Genomic DNA, 20,233 nt, shown 5'->3' with positions numbered 1-20,233 from the left:
TCATCACCGTTTGTCATCGTATTTTTCTTATTATACTATTTGCTTGTCTCGCTAGGAAACGGCTGAGACATTGTCATTGTTTGAGTTCATCCAAATACTGTTATCTGTTAACCTCTATGCACAGCCTTGTTCAAATTGATATATGAGCAAAAATGTACAGAAGGCTGTATTTATGGTATTTATACTTCTACCAATTTAGTCGGTAGTAGGTATGTGTGTTAGAAATCATTCAGCCAATTAGTTGGCACAAGAACGCGATTCGCTGCTCGCTGCTTCTTTTACAGCAAGGTTCGACTTCAAATTGATCAAATAATAATGAGAATTGCTAACAGAATAATAGGGGATGAATATCCTGTTTTCGTGGTGGCCGAAATTGGCCAGAATCATCAAGGATCGTTACAAATTGCTAAACAAATGATTTTGAAAGCAAAGGTAATTACCAACATGATGAAATAACTTTGAAGTAACTCTCATGAACGCTTGTAGGAAATCGGTGCGGACTGTGTTAAGTTTCAAAAGTCCTGTTTAACAGAAAAATTCACTCGACAAGCCTTAGAACGACCATACGAAAATGCCAATTCATGGGGATCAACATATGGAGAGCATAAATCATTTCTTGAATTTTCAGTTGATGATTATGAGGAATTACTAAAATTTTGTGCTGAAATCGGAATTCTGTTTAGTGCTTCTGCAATGGATCCGGTATCATTGAAACAACTTACCCAGCTGAACCTACCATTCATCAAAATTGGGTCCGGGGATGCTGACAACGTACAATTCCTCAAAGCGGTAGCAGCATTGGATACACCCGTCATAATATCGACAGGAATGCAAAGCTGGGCTCAAGTTAAATTGATTCATTCTATTTTCTACAAAAAGTCTGCAGCCATACTGCATTGCGTTTCGTCTTATCCAACACCACCCGGCGAGGCCTTGTTGAATCTCATTCAAATCTACAGAAACGAATTCCAAGATTTTGTAATAGGATATTCCGGTCACGAACTCGGATTGCAAACTTCCGTAGCCAGTGTTCTCCTTGGAGCACGCATTGTCGAAAGACATTTTACCTTAGATAACAGTTGGAAAGGAACAGATCACAAATGCTCTTTGAATCCAGAAAAATTTCAAAAACTAATTCAATACATTCGCATTGCCGAAAACCTGCCGATAGTTACCAGCGTGGCAGACGTTGAAAGAGGATTAAAGAGTATTCTGCAACCTGGCGAATTTTGCCAAAACGATCTCATCGAATGTCTGAAACCGCTCACTCAGCAAGACCGTAAACTATTACCGTCCGAAATTCCATGTCATGCAAAATTGGGCAAATCCCTAGTTTTTGCTAAATATATTGAGGTCGGACAGGTGATTAAGATTGGTGACTTAACTGTTAAAGTAAGTGAACCACGTGGACTATCGCCTACAAAACATGACCAGATGATTGGACAAACCGCAGCTCGATGTTGTTACGCTGACGAACCCGTATTGGAGGAAGATTTTGTAAAATAGACTTTGGTTCCGTAGAATCTCAACGTTCTTATGCGAAAACACTCACATGTTTGTAATAGGATTAACAAATCGAAAAATAATAAAATTTTATTATCATTGAATATAACGAAAATATTAATTTCAAAAAGTCATGTTTCCAAAAAGTGATACGATACAACCAAAAAATATGGGATTTCGGAAAATATAATTCGCAGATTTTCAAATATGAACACTTTATTCGAAAAAATGGTAAACGTTGTCATTGAAAATCAGGATTTACTCCACAACCTTAGTAATAATTACTATTTTTGAATAGCCAGAAAAAAAAACAAACACTACAATTCATCCTGATCGGTTGGCAGTCACTAGGGTACGGTTTAATGAATTTTTTAAGAACGGAGATGTAAGCTTAGTTTTTAATCTATAATGTAAAAAATAAACATTTATATATTGATTTCAATTGCAAACCTTTTCGTCACTGTTAGTTATTGCTACCGAGTTGTAAAAGAAAACACCAAACTAACCTGCTTTATTAAAACTTAAAACAGTTTCCTGCGGAGGATCATTACTTACTAAAGAAAAAGCAAAGAAGAAACACACGGAAGCGATAATTAGCTTCAAGGTTCGCCTTCGTCATTCGGTTGGATTTCTTCGTTATCCTGAGGAGTTGGTTCTTGAGTTGTGGTCACACGGCTGGGATCAAAACGTTCGTAGATCACTACGTTGCTACCAATTCTATCGGTAGTGTAGTCTGAGTGGAAGAACGTTTCCTTTTTCTCGTATATGGAGAGAAAATCCTTAATTTTCGGTTCAAGACTGTCGAAAGCAATAACGTGGGACGGTAAGGCACTTCTTGGATGAACCGGGAGGTTTTTACGAATCCAACCCATTGGATCTTTGTAGAAAGTTGCAGCTTCGTCTAGATAATTTTCATCATTGGTAAGATTAGGCTCACAGTGTAGGAAGCGCATTGTGATATTCTGATGCACGTGGCTGTGAAACGGCGTTGAATGGCATGGCATGAGGAAAATTAATTTTGCCGGTTGATTGTACTCGTCACGATATTCCTTTGCTATTGTTTGCAGCGATGACATAACGTCGATTGTACCGCGTTGATGAGTATGGCTCAGGTATCCTGCTGGTATGACATTCAGTGTCAAAAGAACAATAGCTGCTAGCCAAACGAGTTTCCTGGAAATATGATGAAATGTATTTGAAAGCTCATTTGTCTGAGGTATATTATTCATCTTACCCCGATGCTTTTCTACTCCATCGTGACAGATAATCGGCTGATAAGTACAAACAAATTGGAAGAATTTGAAGCAAAAATCTAAATTCTTTATGCGGCAGGGCAGAATATACGATGACAGTGAAAAGAATGGCGGTTAATAAAATAAACTTCTCTTTGAACACATTACGGTTTCGCAGAGTTTCAACGGTAGACAGCAAAAATGGCAGTGTTCCAATACCAAGAATCGTTGGTAGCCCAACATTGAAATACCAGTACCACGGATGTTCGCCGTAGAAACTTCCGATTCCCTTGAAAACATTGTAGCGCAGGAATTCATACGGTGAAGTAAGAAGACTACCGTGATGGAAAGTATCGACAGCTATTGAAAGGATGCCGATGGCAATTCCTATTGGCAAATAGCGCTTCAATAACAATTCCCATACTGGGTGGGCTGATTTTTTTAAATGATAAAAACATAGAGGAATCCAAGGAATGACTGACGTTGGTCTGATGAAAATTGAAAGCATAACTGGCCATAAAAATTTTGTGCATTCGGAAGATTCCCAAGGAAATTGACTCAGCGCTATAACAGTCAATGAAGTTTCCAAAGTGTTGGCCAACGTTCTCGATGCTGTATAGAACCAGAACCATGATGATGCCAGAACAAAAATAGACCATTTGCTTTTGTTGGACCATTGATAAAATCGGTAGTCAGAGTATGCAGAAATCAGGGCTTGCAATATGCGTGGTAGCAATACAAGCAGTTCCACTTGATCATACTGAACTAAGGCAAGCAACTTGTATAAGCCAGCAATCAACGAAGGATAAAGATAACTGCGGATGCCTTGCGTCCATTCCCAGGTTAAATGACCATATCTGAAAAGGAAAAGAAAAAAAAACAAGATAAGAATAGAATATGGGGTCATCTTCAACGTATTGGATATGATAAATCTATTGTTATTCAAGATCTCATAAGAACGTGCATATCTCTGGTATTGTAATTTATTCGATTCTTTCTTAAGAGATAGTGAAATAATAAATAGTTTAATTTTAAATTAAAATATCAACTTTATTTCCGTACCCTGGGTTCCCATGGGTCACGGCGGCGGTGTGCATGCTTGTGATAATGATGGTTTACTATCATTGTCCTGAGAGGGTCGTTGCACACATCTTGTCAAGCATGGATCATAATATGACTCAAATTAGAAGGCGTGCTGGACACCTTTATTTAAATCAAATTAGCGGTAGGCTCAATGGTGTCCCAATTTTTCATGATCCATGCTGATAAGATGAATGGGAGTTGAAACACTTGCCCTCCCTTCCGTTGAACAATGGGAAAATTTTGTAGTGAAAATATCACATTTTACCGACATAAAGTGATACTTTTCAATAGGGCATAATCTGTTTGGTAAGGTAGTTAGCTAGTTTAGTTTCATAGAATTAGGATGTTTCAAGTATTGCTAGGTTAGGTATAGGTAATGGTATTCGCCTCCCCAATGCTCTAGAAAGTGTGCATTTGCGGTTTATGAATTTCGTTGGCTTATTCTTAAATCAAGCATTTTACAAGAACTACACACAAAACTTTCGAGGCCGGAATTTAGCAAAATTTTGCTCAAATTTGACCAGCTAGAAATTTAGCAAACGATTTAGCAATTTTTTTCTACTACAATTTTAGCAAAAGAGAGAAAAAGTTAGCCGCCGGAATGTTTTACCGAAATTTTAGCAAAAACCGGCGGAAAAGATCGCGGGGGATTAGGAATATTGATTTTTTTTTATTTTTTCTATGGAAATTCTGGAGGGAATATGAAAAAGTCAACACAGATTATTTCACTTCATTTATTTAAAAAAAATGCAAGTCACTTAACTAACTAACTAATTTGTCCACTTGATCTTTAGAATTGGTCTTTCACCCGGGTGAAAATGGTTCCTTTTTGTCGATCATCCTGCAATGATGGCCGGCAGGAACAACCTGGCGAAAACAAATAATTTCGCATATTAAAAGCCGGATTTTCTCATGGTCGAATCGAATCCTACCTATTCGCTTCCGATGTTTTATCCACCTTCCGTCGGCCACTTGGCCATCACACCTTGGCACCACTAGCAGTGAACCCGATTCCGTAACCGCATTACAGTTCATTCATTGGTAAGTTCCTAGAAAAAAACAGAATTTCCTGCTTCAAAAATCGATCTTCAATTCAATCTGTTCGTGTCATGACCGGTTCTTTACCTGTACGCTTCCGGTGTTAGTCTGGCTACCATTTCGTCACTGACTTATCAGCCCCGCCTCCACAGGTTCCGCCAATCGTACTGATTCACGTTGATTTATTTTTCTTTCTCTCGTAGCCGGCGGCTGCTATCCGAACAAAGCGGCTAGCTAGTTGACTTTTTTACTAAATTCAAGCAAAATAAGCATTTTGCTATCGCGTTAGTAAAACAACCCTTATTGCTAATCGAAAGTAACGCAGTATTTTTGCTAAGTGGAGGCTCGAAAATTTTGTGTGTAGGGGCTCATTGGACGGTAAAGCTGTTTTGACAAATATGATATTTCAGTTTGTAATACACTTTCGACATTTGTTTTTATTTATTTATTTACTTTTGGTAGATTTATACATTTTTCGGTTAGGATTGAAATTCATAAATCGAAGTTTAAAATAGAAAATATGATTTCGATAAGCAAGTATGAGTAGATAGTTCAGATCATTGTTTTCGGGCATTTAAAAACAGGCACACGGTTTATTTGAATTGAACCTCTATCGTGTAGATTGAGTATTAAAGTTTGTTTGAGAAGTTGACCACAATTAGTGATAAGGTTTTAAAGAACAGCACTGTTATTTTCCTGTTCCGTTGATAAGTTGATGATATTAATAAATCTATTGCTATTTAAGCTTATAGTTCATTGTTGATAAGTTTAAGAGACACCTTTTCTAGATTCTGTTTTTATGATATCCCAATTGAGTTATCGAATAACCATGTAGTCGCGTAGAATCAATCACTTGAATATATTTTTTACTTAGCAAATCTATGATTATTTCTAAATCAAACTAGGAAGAATCCAAATTTATGGAAACGAGTAAGGTAGATGACAGGTAGGGAAAATTCAACTACGGTAAGATAGTGAACCCTTCTGACAATTATATCGAGGCGTTAGCATATGATATCATATTTGATACCATACTACTATTGCTCGGTTGAATTGAAGGTTGGGTTAACTCGAAGTTCATATGGGGCCCACCAACCGTCCTACACAGCAAAAAATTTCTAAAAGTACACGGAATCTAAAAAACGAGTGATCTATTTTTTCTTGAGTGTAATTGCAAAAAGATGTAATTTTAAACTCCTTTTGATGTAATATTAGACTTTTTTCAAAAATAAGATAGAAATAAACCGTTTTGATGTAATTTTACATTGCGTCGTGTAAAAATCAACCGGTCAATGAAATTTATGTCACAAACCGTGTAAAGTTAGATCTGTTTGATTTAAAATTGAATGCAAATATTTAACTTCTGCCTTTTTATATTTCGTTAGTTTGCGCACAAAGTAAACAAGTCGAAAAATTATTCGGAAACGAGTCGATCAAAGGCGTAGCTACCTACAGCAGCACTTCTAGAGTCTTTTAAAGTCGTAAGTATACGTGAAATGAAGAATGCGGTTGAAACTGACTATTTTTTTCTCCATTACAGCAAGGTCAGATATTTTCGCAAAGGCTGATATTTATCCGGACAGTTATTATCCGGACAAACTTTTGTCAGATCAATTAAAGTGTCCAAGTGCTGACCGAAAGATCATGATGTTCCGGAACCATTCGAGGATACTGATGACGCTGAACTGTAAAAACATCCGCGTGCTGGGAATCATCGGATGTAACAACAATTCCAGCTTGACGCTTTCCGTGATGGTGTTTTAATTTTCAGTTTTGTAAATAAATGTGAATTAAAAATAATACATGTGGGCGCATTCATTCAAAGACAAAAGCAAAAACCTGAATATTTAGCCAAAATATCAATATTTACGATAATAAATTTAAAAATTTACATCCCTGTGTATTTTTACACGACGGCCTTAGTGATCCGATCTCGTGCATTGGTTTCAATCCAAATTTACACGCCTCAAAAATTACATCCTGGAAAAAAATAAACCGTGATAGAATTTTACATCGAAAACGATGTTCCGTTTTCGTGCATCGTTTTCGATCTAAATTTACACGAATTTTTCTTGCTGTGTAGTCCGTCGAGCACTATCTTAACGCTTCCCCTAATCTGGTGCTTCAGAACCCTCGGGCTCTGTTGCCGCTATCCTTTTCTAAGCTAAACTACTCTCATTCAAAATTTTCCTCTTCTGTCCACCGTTCTGTTTTTCCTTTCCGGGTCAGCCAGGCGCTCATAAACCCATAAACAAAAATTAAAATATCAACTTTATTTATTTATGGGAATGTATACATTTAAATTGATTATTAAGTTAAATTATTTTGCTTATTAATATTCGCTTTTCTCTGAGTACATGCATATGTTTAGTAGAGACACAAACCGCACGTAGTTCAGCATAACTTCAAATTCCAACGCTTCACCCGCTGCCCTCTTTCGTTATGATTACAAAAGATAACCTACCCAAAAGCGATCCGATGGGCAACTTCCAGGCTTTGCCAATATTCGTCCGGAACGTACCAAGTTCTAACCAGGTAAACGGAAGCTAACCGCAACGCAATGAAGAACGATAGCACTTTATTCGGAATCATTTCCTCGTGAGATGTAGAGTTCACTGAAAAAAAAAATCCACTAGCCGCTAGCGTGCTTTCCTAATTTTTGCAAGCTACGTTGGCTTACTTAATAAATGAATCGTTTGAAAACAATTAGCACATCGTGTTAACAGTTGCCAAGCTAAAGGAAAGCACTTATTTTTTCGGACCAAAACACTGTAAAATCACGAATATTCCATAAATCCTGAAGATACCGAACCGCGGCCCCCGCACAGAAAAGGAAGCATCAAAAACCTAACGAGATCCCGAGTCACTCACACTAGTTTATTTTTTTCTAAAGAGACTCGTTATTTTTTCCCATGTATTCATCATAGCGTGAGTTCATTACGAACAGCGGAGAAAGAGGTTAACTAAACGAAAATAAAGGCATTATTCACATAATACGTGCTTTCAAAATTTATTTAAATTTTTAAAGTTCTATAAGTAATATATTTTAAATATGTAAACATATTGGATCATCACGTATAATTTTTTTTTTCTCAAGGGATTTTAAGCTTCAGTGGCTTATTCATCCCGAGTATGAAAAAAAATTATATTTACAGTTTCGTTTTATGTGGTTGGGCTCCATTCAAATTCCCTCGCCTGAGAAAAAACCGAAAAAACTTAAAATGAACAGTGATGACGTAGCCTTTTATTCACGTTATTTCTTTGCAAACGGTTGATGTCCGATGATGTAATTCGCTGAACATCACAACAAGAAAAAAATCACAAATCCAGAATCCCATTAGAGAAATCTTCATCTATGTTCCCCACTTTTTCCCCTACTATTTTTTGACGACAATTTAATTTGTAAAGCGGGCCATAGAGTTGTTTTTGACATTTCTTACGCACACTTGCTGAGCGTGTACAGATGAGACGGGACAATTAACCTCAAAAACTTTCGGTACAAAAAACGGGCAGCCGGTCGACGCACATGGTCGTTTTTGAGGTTGATTGTCCCAAAACTGAAAAGTGTTGGTGAAGCAACCAGCATAATATCACGAACACTACCAGCGGCAAATAGGACTATAGACTACACAAATTGGCCTGTACAAATTCGATGATTCCGCGTCGATTGTTTGATCTATCCTCGCCCACACACTATACAAACATATTTCACGCGAACACAAATCTAGCGTAACATTTCAAAAGGGCGAAACAGCCAAATGTAAACAAATCGAGTTAACGGTCATTCCGGATGCACGCGGTTGCACTTTACCTATCAAACGCGGTTTCATCTTAAAATTACTTTAAACTTTCAAAAACTTGATAAAATTCAATTGGGCGAAACTTCCTGTTGATGCATTTTCGTTGGAACGTGAAGTTACGCCTTTTCAAAATGGAGTGAACTTTTCTATTCGTGTAGAGCCAAAAGGCGTAACTGAGTTGACCGTGTGTGACAAAACGGCCTAATTAGTTTTTGCGTGTAGAATGAATGGGCGTAACTTCAAAACCAAAACAAAAACGGCCGATCAATTGGGCGAAACTTGCAGGCGTAACTGAAATCGAAAACAATAATAGGGCGAAACTCGAAAATCTCTGAAATTACGTGAAAAAAGTTAAAGATCTTGGTGACCATCGAACAATGAGTGAATATAATGCACATTTTTTGATTTTGTTGAACAAAAAGTGGTCGATTTTATAAATAGGATTTGAATAGGTGTTCCGAATTTTCAAACGCGTTTTTCTCGTTTCGAGCTAACTGCTAGTTTCGCCCTTTTTAAATGTTACGCTAGAAATGATTGCTGGCGAAAACAGCAACAGCAACAAAAAAAAACCATCTCCACCCCGGCTGGGAGAATGTTTTGTACAAAATATTTCGATCCCGACCGATTTTACTCCAACCGTTTGGGCGCTCATTCAAGCAGTGCCATACACTATGCAAATCGTACTCACAGCGACAAAATTTCATCGAATTTCATCGCATTTGTACAAATGTTGTGAAGTCTGTGGCCCGCTTAACGTAATGTGATGTAATGTTATAATTACAGGGAGATGGCATCCCTATCCTTTGTCATTGAATTTGACAACCATCAAAATTACGGGCCCACGATTTTGTGGGCCCATAAACAACCTGACATTTTGCTGTCAAGGACCCGAACTTAATGTCAAATGCTAGAGAAGTATGGTTGATAGCACACTAACACAACACATCAATCATTCTGATTCCTCATTGGTTGAAATTTTGACTATTGAGCAAAAGTAGGCAAGGAGTACCAAAAGTTTCTCATTAGTGGGGGGTGGAGACGGAGCGCTTTTTGACAGCGAATTGTTCGCCTACCATGCCTACGATTATGATTGCCACAAGATGAACGATTCCGTGTATTCACGCAGAGTAAACTTGAATTTTGGAACGATTAAATCTGACTTTGATTCAAAATATTCATTTTTTTGAATCCAACTCCTGTTTTCTTTGAATCAATGAATTATAGTTTTGATTCAAAAGAATAATTTTTGAAAGAAAGAATAAATTTTTTGAATTGAATAATTTTGGACTTTGATTTCAAACAAATTCTTTGATTTAAAAGAAATTTGTTCAATTGCATATTTCTTTAGAAATAAAGTAAATTTTCTTTCAACCAAAGAAAAATGTTTTAAACGGAAAAGAATAATATTTTGAAACAAAAACTTCAAACTTAGAAGATATTTTGGATTGACTTGCAAGAAGAACAGAAAACCGAAAAATCTAATAAAGTTCGGCCGCTCGTTTTAAAAATCAAACCAGTGAATCGGAGTAAGCAATAAATAAGGAGGATTCAGGATGCAAAATGGCAAGTGTAAATTAATAAATAGCGAATATTTAAGTGAATTTAAGATTTTCTAAAACGCTTGTATAGTTACAGGACCACGGCCGACGGATAGATTTCCAAGTCTCTCGAACATGGTGAAAGCTGCGCAAAGTACCTTCCCAAATCCCGCAGTCGTATTCTTTCGGCCCAATCTTCAACGGCAATCACCAGTCGGACCAGCCAGCAGCTGGAGTGGCTTTCGGAAGTTTATTGACCGGCCCACGGAAAATGCGAAACTTTGTCAACGATATCAAGGACCCTACTCGGTTATAGTGAACCAGTGTTTTATGTGTTTGTGAATAAAAACGAATTTAAGAATTAAAATTGTATCTTTTTATTATTCAAACTCCTAATAGGAACTTCGAAACAACAGGGTAAAAATCTACCAATTGGAATACATGAAAAATGGTTCAATGAATAAATGCTTTTAAATCTATATCTAAATTACCTTTGAGCAAAGATAATAACTTTGAGTCAAATGAAACTGGTTTTTGTATCAAAGCATTAATATTCTGAATCAAAGATTTTTCAAAAGAAAAAAATCTTTGAAACAAAGGAAAATGCATTTGAACCAAAGGATTTTTTATTTATACTAAAACCAAAGAAAAAAATCTTTTGTTTTTGCGGCACTTTCCTTATAAATAAAAAATATTTTTCTGCGTTTTGGTATAAGAACATACCCGAAGCTGTACACCCCTGATAATAACAAACTGACTTGTCGCCAGTGAGTGTCGCCAGCAGGCGCGGTCCTAGCGCTGGCTCTTGGGGGGGGTGATTTTCCTATTTTCAAAAATCAGTCAATATAAAGGAACGTTAATATCTAGTGAAAAAACAATTATTTGAGTGAGCGGAAGGAGCGGGGAGGGATTGGGGGGGGGGGGGGGGAGTTATGGTTGCAAATGAGTCTACAGTCTAAGCGGCGCAATGCTCCTTTTTCCCTCATGAATTTCACTGAACAACATGTATTTAAAAAAGTATGAAACAAGAGATGAATAATGAAAACTTTATCAATTTACTCATTTCAATATTCGTCTACACAACTTACACATCCTTTTATTTAACAACCAGCGAATCTATAATATCCACCGCGAAAATATGTTGCTATTTTTTTTTAATTTGTAAGTATATCTGGTGTTTGAAAATTGTCACTTCAAGAGCTCTGTAAAGATTTTCTCGTTATGAATGTAATTTTTTCAATGAAAATAATACACACGTTGTTGAGAGATGAAAATGTAGAAAAAAACATTCAAGCTATCTTCATTTTTTTCCTGAGCTTCTAAATATTGACGCTTTCATATTTTATGATTTTTCGGAAGTATTTTATTTTTCGCCAATAAGGCCGAAAAACTAATCAACAAGCATGACTAACGGGCATTAAATTTTTAATTGGGGTATTTTACTGAATCGTGATTTGGAAATTTAGTATTATTATTTTCAAATTTGGAAACACAATATATAAAATAAACACTTTCAATATAAATTTAGTAGAATAAACCGATTATGAAAACACATTATAAAAAAAAGTGATTAATCTTTTTAATTGTTCATGTAGGTACATACCTTCACATAATTCTTCATTTGATAATAATTTTCTGCTATAAAAAAAATGATGAAACGAAGGGTTTATTCCGAATGTTATACTTTTTTTTTAGTGAAGAGTCTCAATTATTTGCAATTGAAATGGCCAAGCTTTCGAATTCAGAATATCAAACCTTAAGCTAAATTTTAATTTAAAATTTCAATATTATTGTGTAGATAAGCTGAAAGCACTAAAAGATCTTCTGACTGTTTAGCATGATAGATTGCCTTGTTGCCGAAAAAATAGTGGAATGATAAGGGGATAGTTTTAATTGACAAGGGAAAAATTAAGCGCATGCAAACTGAATTTGGAAGATTTTTTCGTCTCAAACTCGATTTTTTTGTCAGATTTTTTTTCTCCCTTCTTATTCTCTGGCATTCATTAATTTTAAAACATAGCAGTAGACCTACATGAACAACAAAAAATATTTAAAATCTTTTCATTATCCATTATTCATTCAACAATACAGATAAGAGGGAAGAATGCCAAAAAGTAACAAATAACCGAAAAAAATAATACATTTTTCGTCTAGATAATTATCTTATTTTACAAAATGGGAACAGATACTTACATCTATTATTTTTTCTCATTGTAAATTACTCACAGTCTTCATTAAAATTAATCATTAAGTTAAAATCTTATTTTCTAAATCTTTTTGATATTTTACACTTTTGCTAAAAAGTGCAAATTTTTTTTCAATGAACCTTGTATTTTCAAAATTTATACCGGAAGCAAGAGCTGATTAAAAATATAAATTTGCATTTTGTCAAATATTATAATAGTAGGAATATTCCTCACTCCCCAGAAACTTGAAGGACAGATGAAACGCGCCTCCATGTATGTGAGGAAAGTTCTTACGAACATTAATAAATGCTATCGAGAAGACCTAAGTTGCCTTAGACTAAATTTCAAAAGCTTCTGGCTGTTAAGCTCATTATCACCAAAACTTTCTGTCCCGATCTGACGATTATACTAAATACAACACAAGTTTATCTCCTATTTTTTTCATAATATCTTTCATGATTAGTAAGTTGACTTCGTTAATAAATTTTAAACTCAAAATATGATTTTGATTTATCGATTAGACATGTTTTGGAGTTTTCAAAAAATCAGATGTGCCTAAATGAAAAGTATTAAAAAGAGCTAAGAGCGAAGAAAGCTGCTTACAATTGTAGATGCGTTGATGTAATTCATGCCCTCGGCGTTCGCCAAATGGTTGAGAACAACTCGCGAATGGTCGTACGGCAAAGGAGCCCCTACACGAAGAATTTGTTCCTTTACCAATTTATTCATTTTTATAGAAATGCTGATTTCCATTTACCAAACGTGCTCCAGATAATAATAGTAATAATGATGAAATAAATCTCAAATCATATTGTAGAGTAGATTTTAAGATCAATTTACTTAGGAAATTGTTGCCTTCTTATGATTTCTTTTATGAAATATTCAGTATTGTCCAAGCAATGAAATTTCCATCAATGATTGTTCCAATTCAAATGACATTAGAATCTCAAATTGTAGATTTATTAGCATACTCCGTCAGTCGGGACCTTTTTTTGCATTCGGAAGAAAACAACACAAATTGAGAACCATAGCAACATACTTTGCTACACGAAGAAAAGTTCAAGTAGGCTGAAATTCCTATAAAACATAAACAAAATTTTCTGCGTGGTCATAGAAATGCAAGTTCAAACACGAACTTTTGTAGTTAAGACGCGAACCCACGGTTGATGGAAAGAATGTTCAGAGTTTCCTCAGTACCTCAATGCTTGAAATTTCCTTCTAGTAAGAACTTTCTCCAGGAGGTGGTGCTGATATACATGTCCTTGCTGAAGTATATGAAGCATGCTGAGAGTTACCAATGTTGATTATAATATGTTTGATTTTGTGCTCCTAAATATGTCAAAATCAGTTTTCAAGTTCTTTGCACTTCGGAAAATTTGGGATTTGTTTCCTTGCGTTATAGTTTTGAATGCAGATTTTGATATCTCTATCGCCAAAACCAGTTCCTTCATATTGAAACAGATTTTATAAATACATTTTTGTTTCTTTTTGGCTCTAAAAACTCATAGGGAACGCACGTGAGTGATAACACGTGATCTTTTTTTTCGATTTATTGTTGCTGAAATCTCTTGAGAAAATTTTTTAAAATTTAAACTTTTATTACGAATATTTTATATTCGATTTCTGTTTGGCAGTACTTGAATTTTTTCATGGTCATCCATAATATGAATGTTTGATGTGAAACATTTCAAACAGAATTAAATAAAATCGGATCTGAAATTTAAATTTTTGTTTTTTTAATTTCATAATGTAGGTAGGTTAATCATTTTTAGTTTATAATTCATACTTCAATGGTGGAAAATTGAGGGTGGAAAAAATCGCCAAAGAGAATCTTTACTGTGATTCAGAATCTGAATTCTTATTATGCAATAAGTCTAGAATTCCTTGTATTAAACACTAGTGAAAATAGCACTATACTTTAGATTTTAAAATGAGGTTAACATTAGACATCTGATATGACCTTATAAAGTTTAAAAATTCTCAATAAACCAGCTGTAAACAAAAGAAAAAAACTAAATTTTAAATTCAAATTTGTATGTTAATTTCAGATATGTATTAGCTTTTTATTCTTTAAGTGAAGTTTTATTAGAATGATTTTTCCTGATTCTGAATTGATAATTTTTTTAAAAAATATTTTGAAATACAAAAAAAAACAAATGGTAAGCTTTTCGCTGCTCAAAACTTCATCAAAAATGAATTTAATGCGGCATCAATACTTGTTGTTTATTACGATTGAATTTTAAATATTGGTGACTAAAAGACAAAAAGAAAGATTAGAAAGTTAGATGGTCGTTTCTTAAACCCCTACTGGAAAACTGATCACTCCGATGGATAATTTGACTTAAATTCAAATTTCTTACAATAAAGGTAATTTAACAATTGAAGGCCAAAGGTTTTTTTTTTTACTTCTTAGAACGACCAAGATCTGTTAATCCATTAAACATGGTAGAAATTTCTAAAAATAAAGAAAATTGACAATCACATGAATCCGTACGTTTATAGTTTAATGATTTTTTTCTATTGTTTTCTTTAAATCTGAGCAATAAATGTATGATGACAACAGAACAAATATTTCCATTATTTCAGTGTCATAACCATATTCACCCCCCTATATGACTTTTTAAAATTTGTTATTTCATTAAAATTCAAAACAAAATCAAGAATTTAGAAGCTCCGAATTCGAAGCAAATATAAAATTTATTACGATTTGCTCGTGTTAATTTAGGCATATGAAGGAAATTAGTGACAATTTTAAAAAAGTTGTCCCTACATTTCATTAAAAGCACATTCGAAATCAACTCTCAACAACATACTTTTGTTGAGTTACTTATCAACAAAAGTTATTTGGTATAATTCAGTCCAGGGAATCACAAGTTACAGCTACTTGAGTTTGGTGGACCGACTTTTCCCAATATTCAGCCTTTAAAGTGATAAATTAACTTTTTTGTTGAATAAACACCCCCACGGAGTGGAAAATTTTGAAAATTTAAAAACACATCAACTAAGAAAAGTTCCAACTTTTTATAAACATTCGAGCTTTTTCGGGTATTTTATAACGGTTTTTTGTCGCTTGGGGGGGGTGATCACCCCGATCACCCCCCCCATAGGACCGCGCATGGTCGCCAGTTAATGTCGCCAGCGCTCATTGACGATAACTCCGGTTTGGGGATTCAGCGACAATAGTTATTTCGAGATAGCAAAAGGGCATTGAAGTTTTTTAAATTTGTTTTCCAGGACGAGGAGATGTAAAAATCAGTATTCATAAGATCGTTTAATGTGCTAATATTTTAATGTGATCATTTGGACCCGCTTTCAAGCCGAAATTTGCTTGAATATTGCTTCTTTAATGAGTGATCCAAAAGGCGAACAGTCATTCTGCAATTCAAAAAGGCGCTCCAATTTGGCGAATCAACAAAATGAGAGCATATAGTCTGTGGTAAAAGCACAGACTAACTGAACTGTTTCTCAACGTGACCGAAATCAAAAAGCTGGAAAAAAATTTATTTTGAATAATTTAAACACTTAATCATTAACAGATAAAAACCTTTTTTCTGCTTCAACAACCGAACAAAACTATTCCGAACTTTGCTGCGTTGTTTGGCCTCGGTCAGAGGACTGCTGCTGCTCTCAAAAAGATGTATCCTGTTTTTTCTGCTTGGTAAACTTTTTTCTATCAAACAAACAATAACAAACGATCCATAGCAACTTGAATTTTATGCTTAAAATTTGACCAAAATTGCATCGCTAGCTTAGATATCTTTTGTGCGATCGATGCGCCTCTGGTGCCGACATTGCCCATAAATCTTGCGAAAAACTGGAAAAGAGTGTCCTGTCTGTATTAGTCTGTGGTGTAAAAGGGCCCACAGTTATATTTATTAATTTTTTGAAGTAATTAGTACGTTAAAGCACAGAGAACCAGAGTTTGGGCTGGAGCCCCAACCGTGTGTAAAAATACCAACCGTGATTTCAAAATAAACGACGCCATTTTTGCAACTTAGCTAAGAGCCACCAGATGTCGTTACCGGTACTTTTATTTTTTCCATTTTTTCTACACGCTCAGACGATAGTACCTTCAACGAATGAAAAATGCGCTCAAAGCCAAATTTATCACAGAGAACAGACATCGGGCCCCGAACAAAAATGTGTTGAAAACGTGTGTGAGATTATCAACCTAAGGTTCAAACCAAATTCGTAACTGGACTAACATCCATAAGATGTCGCTACCAGTACACCTATTTTGTCATTTTTGCGACACGCTTAGAAATTAATACTCATCGCTTATCTCGAAGGAGGCAATGTGTGCAATATTTAACAGTAACACAATTTTTTGTGTTATAAATTTTAAAAACATCATGATTTAACATAATGCAAATCATATTTCAATCACACTTTAATCGCTATCATATGCCCCATATTGTTCAATCAATATAGGTGCTGAATTGAAGTTGAATTCCAAGTTTTAAAGTATTGGCTGGGATTTTACTATCAGTAAACAGTTTACTAGTACAGAAAATGTGAACATAACTGATATAATTGTAAATTATGGGTCGATATTCCGGTTGATGTTACCTGAGTTCGATACATGAGGTCTTAAAACTCATGATTAATAATAACATTATTCATTTGTACTGATTACTAATCCTGAGTTACAAGTCCTCATGTATCGATCTCAGGTAACATCCACCGGAATATCGACCTATAATTTACAATTGTAACATTTATGGTCTAATTTTTCTGTTCTAGAAAACTGTTTACTGATAGTAAAATCCTAGCCCATACTTTTAAACTTGGAATTCAACTTTCAATTCAGCGTCAATATTGATACAATATGGGGCATTTAATATCAATTAAAGTGTGTTTGAATTATGATTTGCATTTTTTTTTTTAAATCATGATGTTTTTAAAAATTTTCACACATAAAATTGTGTTACTGTCATATATTGCACTGGCCTCCTTTGAGATGAGCGATGAGTAATAATTTCTGAGCGTGTCGAAAAAAATAAAAAATATGCAGGTGTACTGGTAGCGACATCTTATGGATGTTAGTCCACTTACGAATTTGGTTTGAAACTTAGGTTGGTATTCTCACACACGTTTTGAGCTCCAGCCCGAACTCTGTTCTCTGTGAATTTATATTCAGTCACTCAATCGGGTATTAAAATAATTGAATGGTTTTTCAGTTTTTGGCCTGTGTTTGTTTTTGTCGACATGAAATTCACTACATCAAGACTAAATTGATTTTTTTTTATAATTCAGAATAAATTTCGATGATGAACACAAATTTAAAAATTCGTTCAGTATTCCTATTTCTTTCACAAAATTTTTATCTCGGTAGGATTGGTGGAAAATTGGCGCATGATGTTATCGGATATCTGTGATTAGTATAATAGAAGGGGGGAATATTTGAAGAATTTATAAAATTTTGATATCAACCCGCATAGGGAAATATGATACGCTCAATCGTTCGGATTATTCCGTTCTGATTACAGCAATAGTAACGTTTCATATTGCATCTTGGCTTGATGTGTCTTTGCTAGAACGGATAAAATACTATTTCCGAAAGATACGTTTAATATTCCAGATAACAGACTGATTATTTTTGCAACGCAACCAAATGACAAAGAATTATTCTCGAAAGATACAATTAATCGTCTTAAAAATAAATTGATTATTTTTGCAACACGCCCCAATTTCTTTGCTGTCACGTCAATACACGTGGTTGCGGGAATCGGAAAAAAAATCTCCCGGCAAAGTTTGGAAAAAAAAAGTGGAACAGTCGGAACGATAAGCGACGGCGTCAGCTCTGATGGTAATAGCACTGACCATACTGACTGGACAGTCGATTTCGGTTTTTGGATAATTTACGCACTCTGGAATCGATAGTACGCAATATCGATTCCAGAGTGCGCATCGATCGATTTGAAGAAATGCTATCCCAGTTAGAAAGTGCCACCCGACTTTCGCAAAAAACAGGCAATTCAGACGATAAAATCGTGCAAAACAGGTACATTTTTCCTACAGGGCATTTCTACCGGAAAAATTATAGGTTCGTCACCTGCCGTCGGTATTGCGAACCTGCTAAATTTGACGAAAAAAATTAGCCAGAAAATGATCGAATTTTTGTTCTAAGTGTCCTGTCAGTATGATCAGTGGTAATAGTATACTTAACTTACTCAAAATTGATTCACGCTTACTGGGGAATATTTTCTTCCAGGAGCTGTAAGCTGTGCTGTAAGGCAGCTTTAGATTAGGACGAGAACAATTAATGAAATCGCAGCGGGAGTTCTGGAAATGAAAACGGCAGAAGTTGTAACGCCGGATGATGGGAGCAGGGAAACGGTGCAATACATAGTGGTCATCATCTACCAACTCTTCCGCCTTCATCTCAGCGGGTCCGGAATGTAAACAGCTGTCCAGTGGAACCACTAAATATAATCTTATATTTTTGGTGAAGTGTAATAGTGTTCATGTTAATTATACCTATTTAAATGTGTGTTAATAAAATGTTTGATAAACAAACTGTAGTAACATGATTTTTTTTTTTCTTTAAATCGTATTACGAATAATTAAAGATAAACCGTATAGTCATCGGTTTATGGGTGGATCATTAAAAAAAGATAACACGTGTGATCCAATCGGTTCGATGTTTTTGAATCGTTGTTGAATCGTAACTCTACTTAACAACCCGTTCTCTGTATCGTAAAGTGTGTCCAAACGATTCCGAAAACGATTCATATAATCTTTCTTTAATAATCTGGTTACTATTAGGGTAATCTTTCGGGTGTCTCGGGAAAAAGATTACAGGAACGGTCATTTTATGATACTGATTTATGCGGGAAGTTGCTTTTAAATGCCTATTGCCTATTCCCTTAAATTCTTAGAATTCTTAGGTGTCCGGGTAACCTCCATGCAATTACTTTGCTCTGTCTAAGAGGCCAAATTCGATATTAAGAAGCTATTCCAATTTTCAAATATTTTCGGAAGTAGGTACTGAAGTCCTATCCTGGCATAAATGACGCGATGTTTACATGCTAAAATTTCGCAATGTTCGAACGAAGATGGGTGGTGATACTTTCGATAAATTAGATTTGAAATGCTTCGTTATGAGTGAAATTTGATTAAAAAAATTTGACCCTAAACAAAAAGTGGAGTTTATCCATTAGAGCAGGGGTGAGCAACCCGCGGCCCGCGTGGCCCTTGTGTGCGGCCCGCGAAGCTTTTTTCAAATTTTTATGCCTTAACTTTTTTTCTACAATGGATATTTAGGAAAATTTCAGATTGTTAACTTTTTTCTGGCATTTTAAGCGTTTATTATGTTCTGTTCAAGGCTTAAATCAAATATAATTGAAACAATATTCACCACACTTATTTTCTTCATATAATGAGAAGGCGACACCATCAGCATCCTCTAGCGGACAAAATGGAAGCATTAATTCGAGAAATTCGTCTAACTTGTGAATAGCGTGTATTCCGACTCGACTTGATCAGGGATGCCAGTTATAATAAATGAAATTGTTTGTTTCTATTCTTGCACCATAAAAATTTTAGTAAACCAACAAATTTTATTGTTTCAAAAAATACATAGATTTGGATGCGCATAAAGTGTTTTTTTAAGAAAAAGATTTTAAATTCAATCGGTCAACTGCTTAACTGTTTATCAAAATTTTGCTTACTAATAATAGTTAAGGAAAAAAATATCACGAAATTTACGTAGAAATATCGTTTTTTTCTCTTTACTAGATGACGGGTGTCGCTTTTCAATTTGGCAAAAAGTGGGATTTTAAACGATTCGTATTTAAAGATGGTATTGTTATTGTCTCATGCTATATTTTTCTTGTTAATATTTGAACATT

The 20,233-nt window shown here is 35.0% G+C and overlaps 2 protein-coding genes and 1 long non-coding RNA gene across 4 annotated transcripts; 1 reads left to right on the top strand and 2 right to left on the bottom strand.

The window, feature by feature from the left end:
* Window positions 1-300: 300 nt before the first annotated feature.
* Window positions 301-3,658, top strand: LOC129759208 (sialic acid synthase-like). Its single transcript, XM_055756616.1, has 2 exons — window positions 301-432; window positions 487-3,658. Exons 1-2 carry the CDS (start codon window positions 316-318, stop codon window positions 1,504-1,506), a joined length of 1,137 nt encoding a protein of 378 aa, XP_055612591.1. The 5' UTR covers window positions 301-315; the 3' UTR covers window positions 1,507-3,658.
* Window positions 1,702-8,052, bottom strand: LOC129759206 (GPI mannosyltransferase 3-like). 2 transcript variants are annotated; one of them, XM_055756614.1, is made up of 4 exons: window positions 8,010-8,052; window positions 7,321-7,471; window positions 2,738-3,592; window positions 1,702-2,676 (listed from the first exon to the last, which is right to left on the bottom strand). In XM_055756614.1, the coding sequence occupies exons 1-4, from the start codon at window positions 8,035-8,037 to the stop codon at window positions 2,103-2,105; spliced, it is 1,608 nt and encodes a 535-aa protein (XP_055612589.1). In that variant the 5' UTR covers window positions 8,038-8,052; the 3' UTR covers window positions 1,702-2,102. The 2 variants fall into 2 exon arrangements, with proteins under 2 accessions (XP_055612589.1, XP_055612590.1); XM_055756615.1 differs by lacking the exon at window positions 8,010-8,052 and adding an exon at window positions 7,537-7,779.
* On the bottom strand, window positions 4,469-5,207 carry LOC129759211 (uncharacterized). The gene is made up of 3 exons (XR_008740138.1): window positions 4,944-5,207; window positions 4,751-4,867; window positions 4,469-4,685 (listed from the first exon to the last, which is right to left on the bottom strand). It is a non-coding gene; the product is annotated as an uncharacterized LOC129759211 (long non-coding RNA).
* Window positions 8,053-20,233: the final 12,181 nt, after the last annotated feature.

This window comes from Uranotaenia lowii, unplaced genomic scaffold (assembly GCF_029784155.1).
Source record: "Uranotaenia lowii strain MFRU-FL unplaced genomic scaffold, ASM2978415v1 HiC_scaffold_120, whole genome shotgun sequence".
Lineage (NCBI taxonomy): Eukaryota > Metazoa > Arthropoda > Insecta > Diptera > Culicidae > Uranotaenia > Uranotaenia lowii.
The sequence above is the reverse complement of the archived record's forward strand: the minus strand, read 5'-3'. Positions and strand labels throughout refer to the sequence as shown.

Excerpts from the sequence above, each read along its gene's own strand:
- LOC129759206 (XM_055756614.1), bottom strand. The coding sequence starts at position 8,037 with ATGGAGCCCAACCACATAAAACGAAACT. Across the intron at positions 7,472-8,009 it reads CAACCACATAAAACGAAACT|TGAACTCTACATCTCACGAG; the intron begins GTAAATATAATT and ends TTTTTTTTTCAG. Across the intron at positions 3,593-7,320 it reads GCCCATCGGATCGCTTTTGG|ATATGGTCATTTAACCTGGG; the intron begins GTAGGTTATCTT and ends TTTCCTTTTCAG.
- LOC129759208 (XM_055756616.1), top strand. The coding sequence starts at position 316 with ATGAGAATTGCTAACAGAATAATAGGGGATGAATATCCTGTTTTCGTG. Across the intron at positions 433-486 it reads AAATGATTTTGAAAGCAAAG|GAAATCGGTGCGGACTGTGT; the intron begins GTAATTACCAAC and ends GAACGCTTGTAG.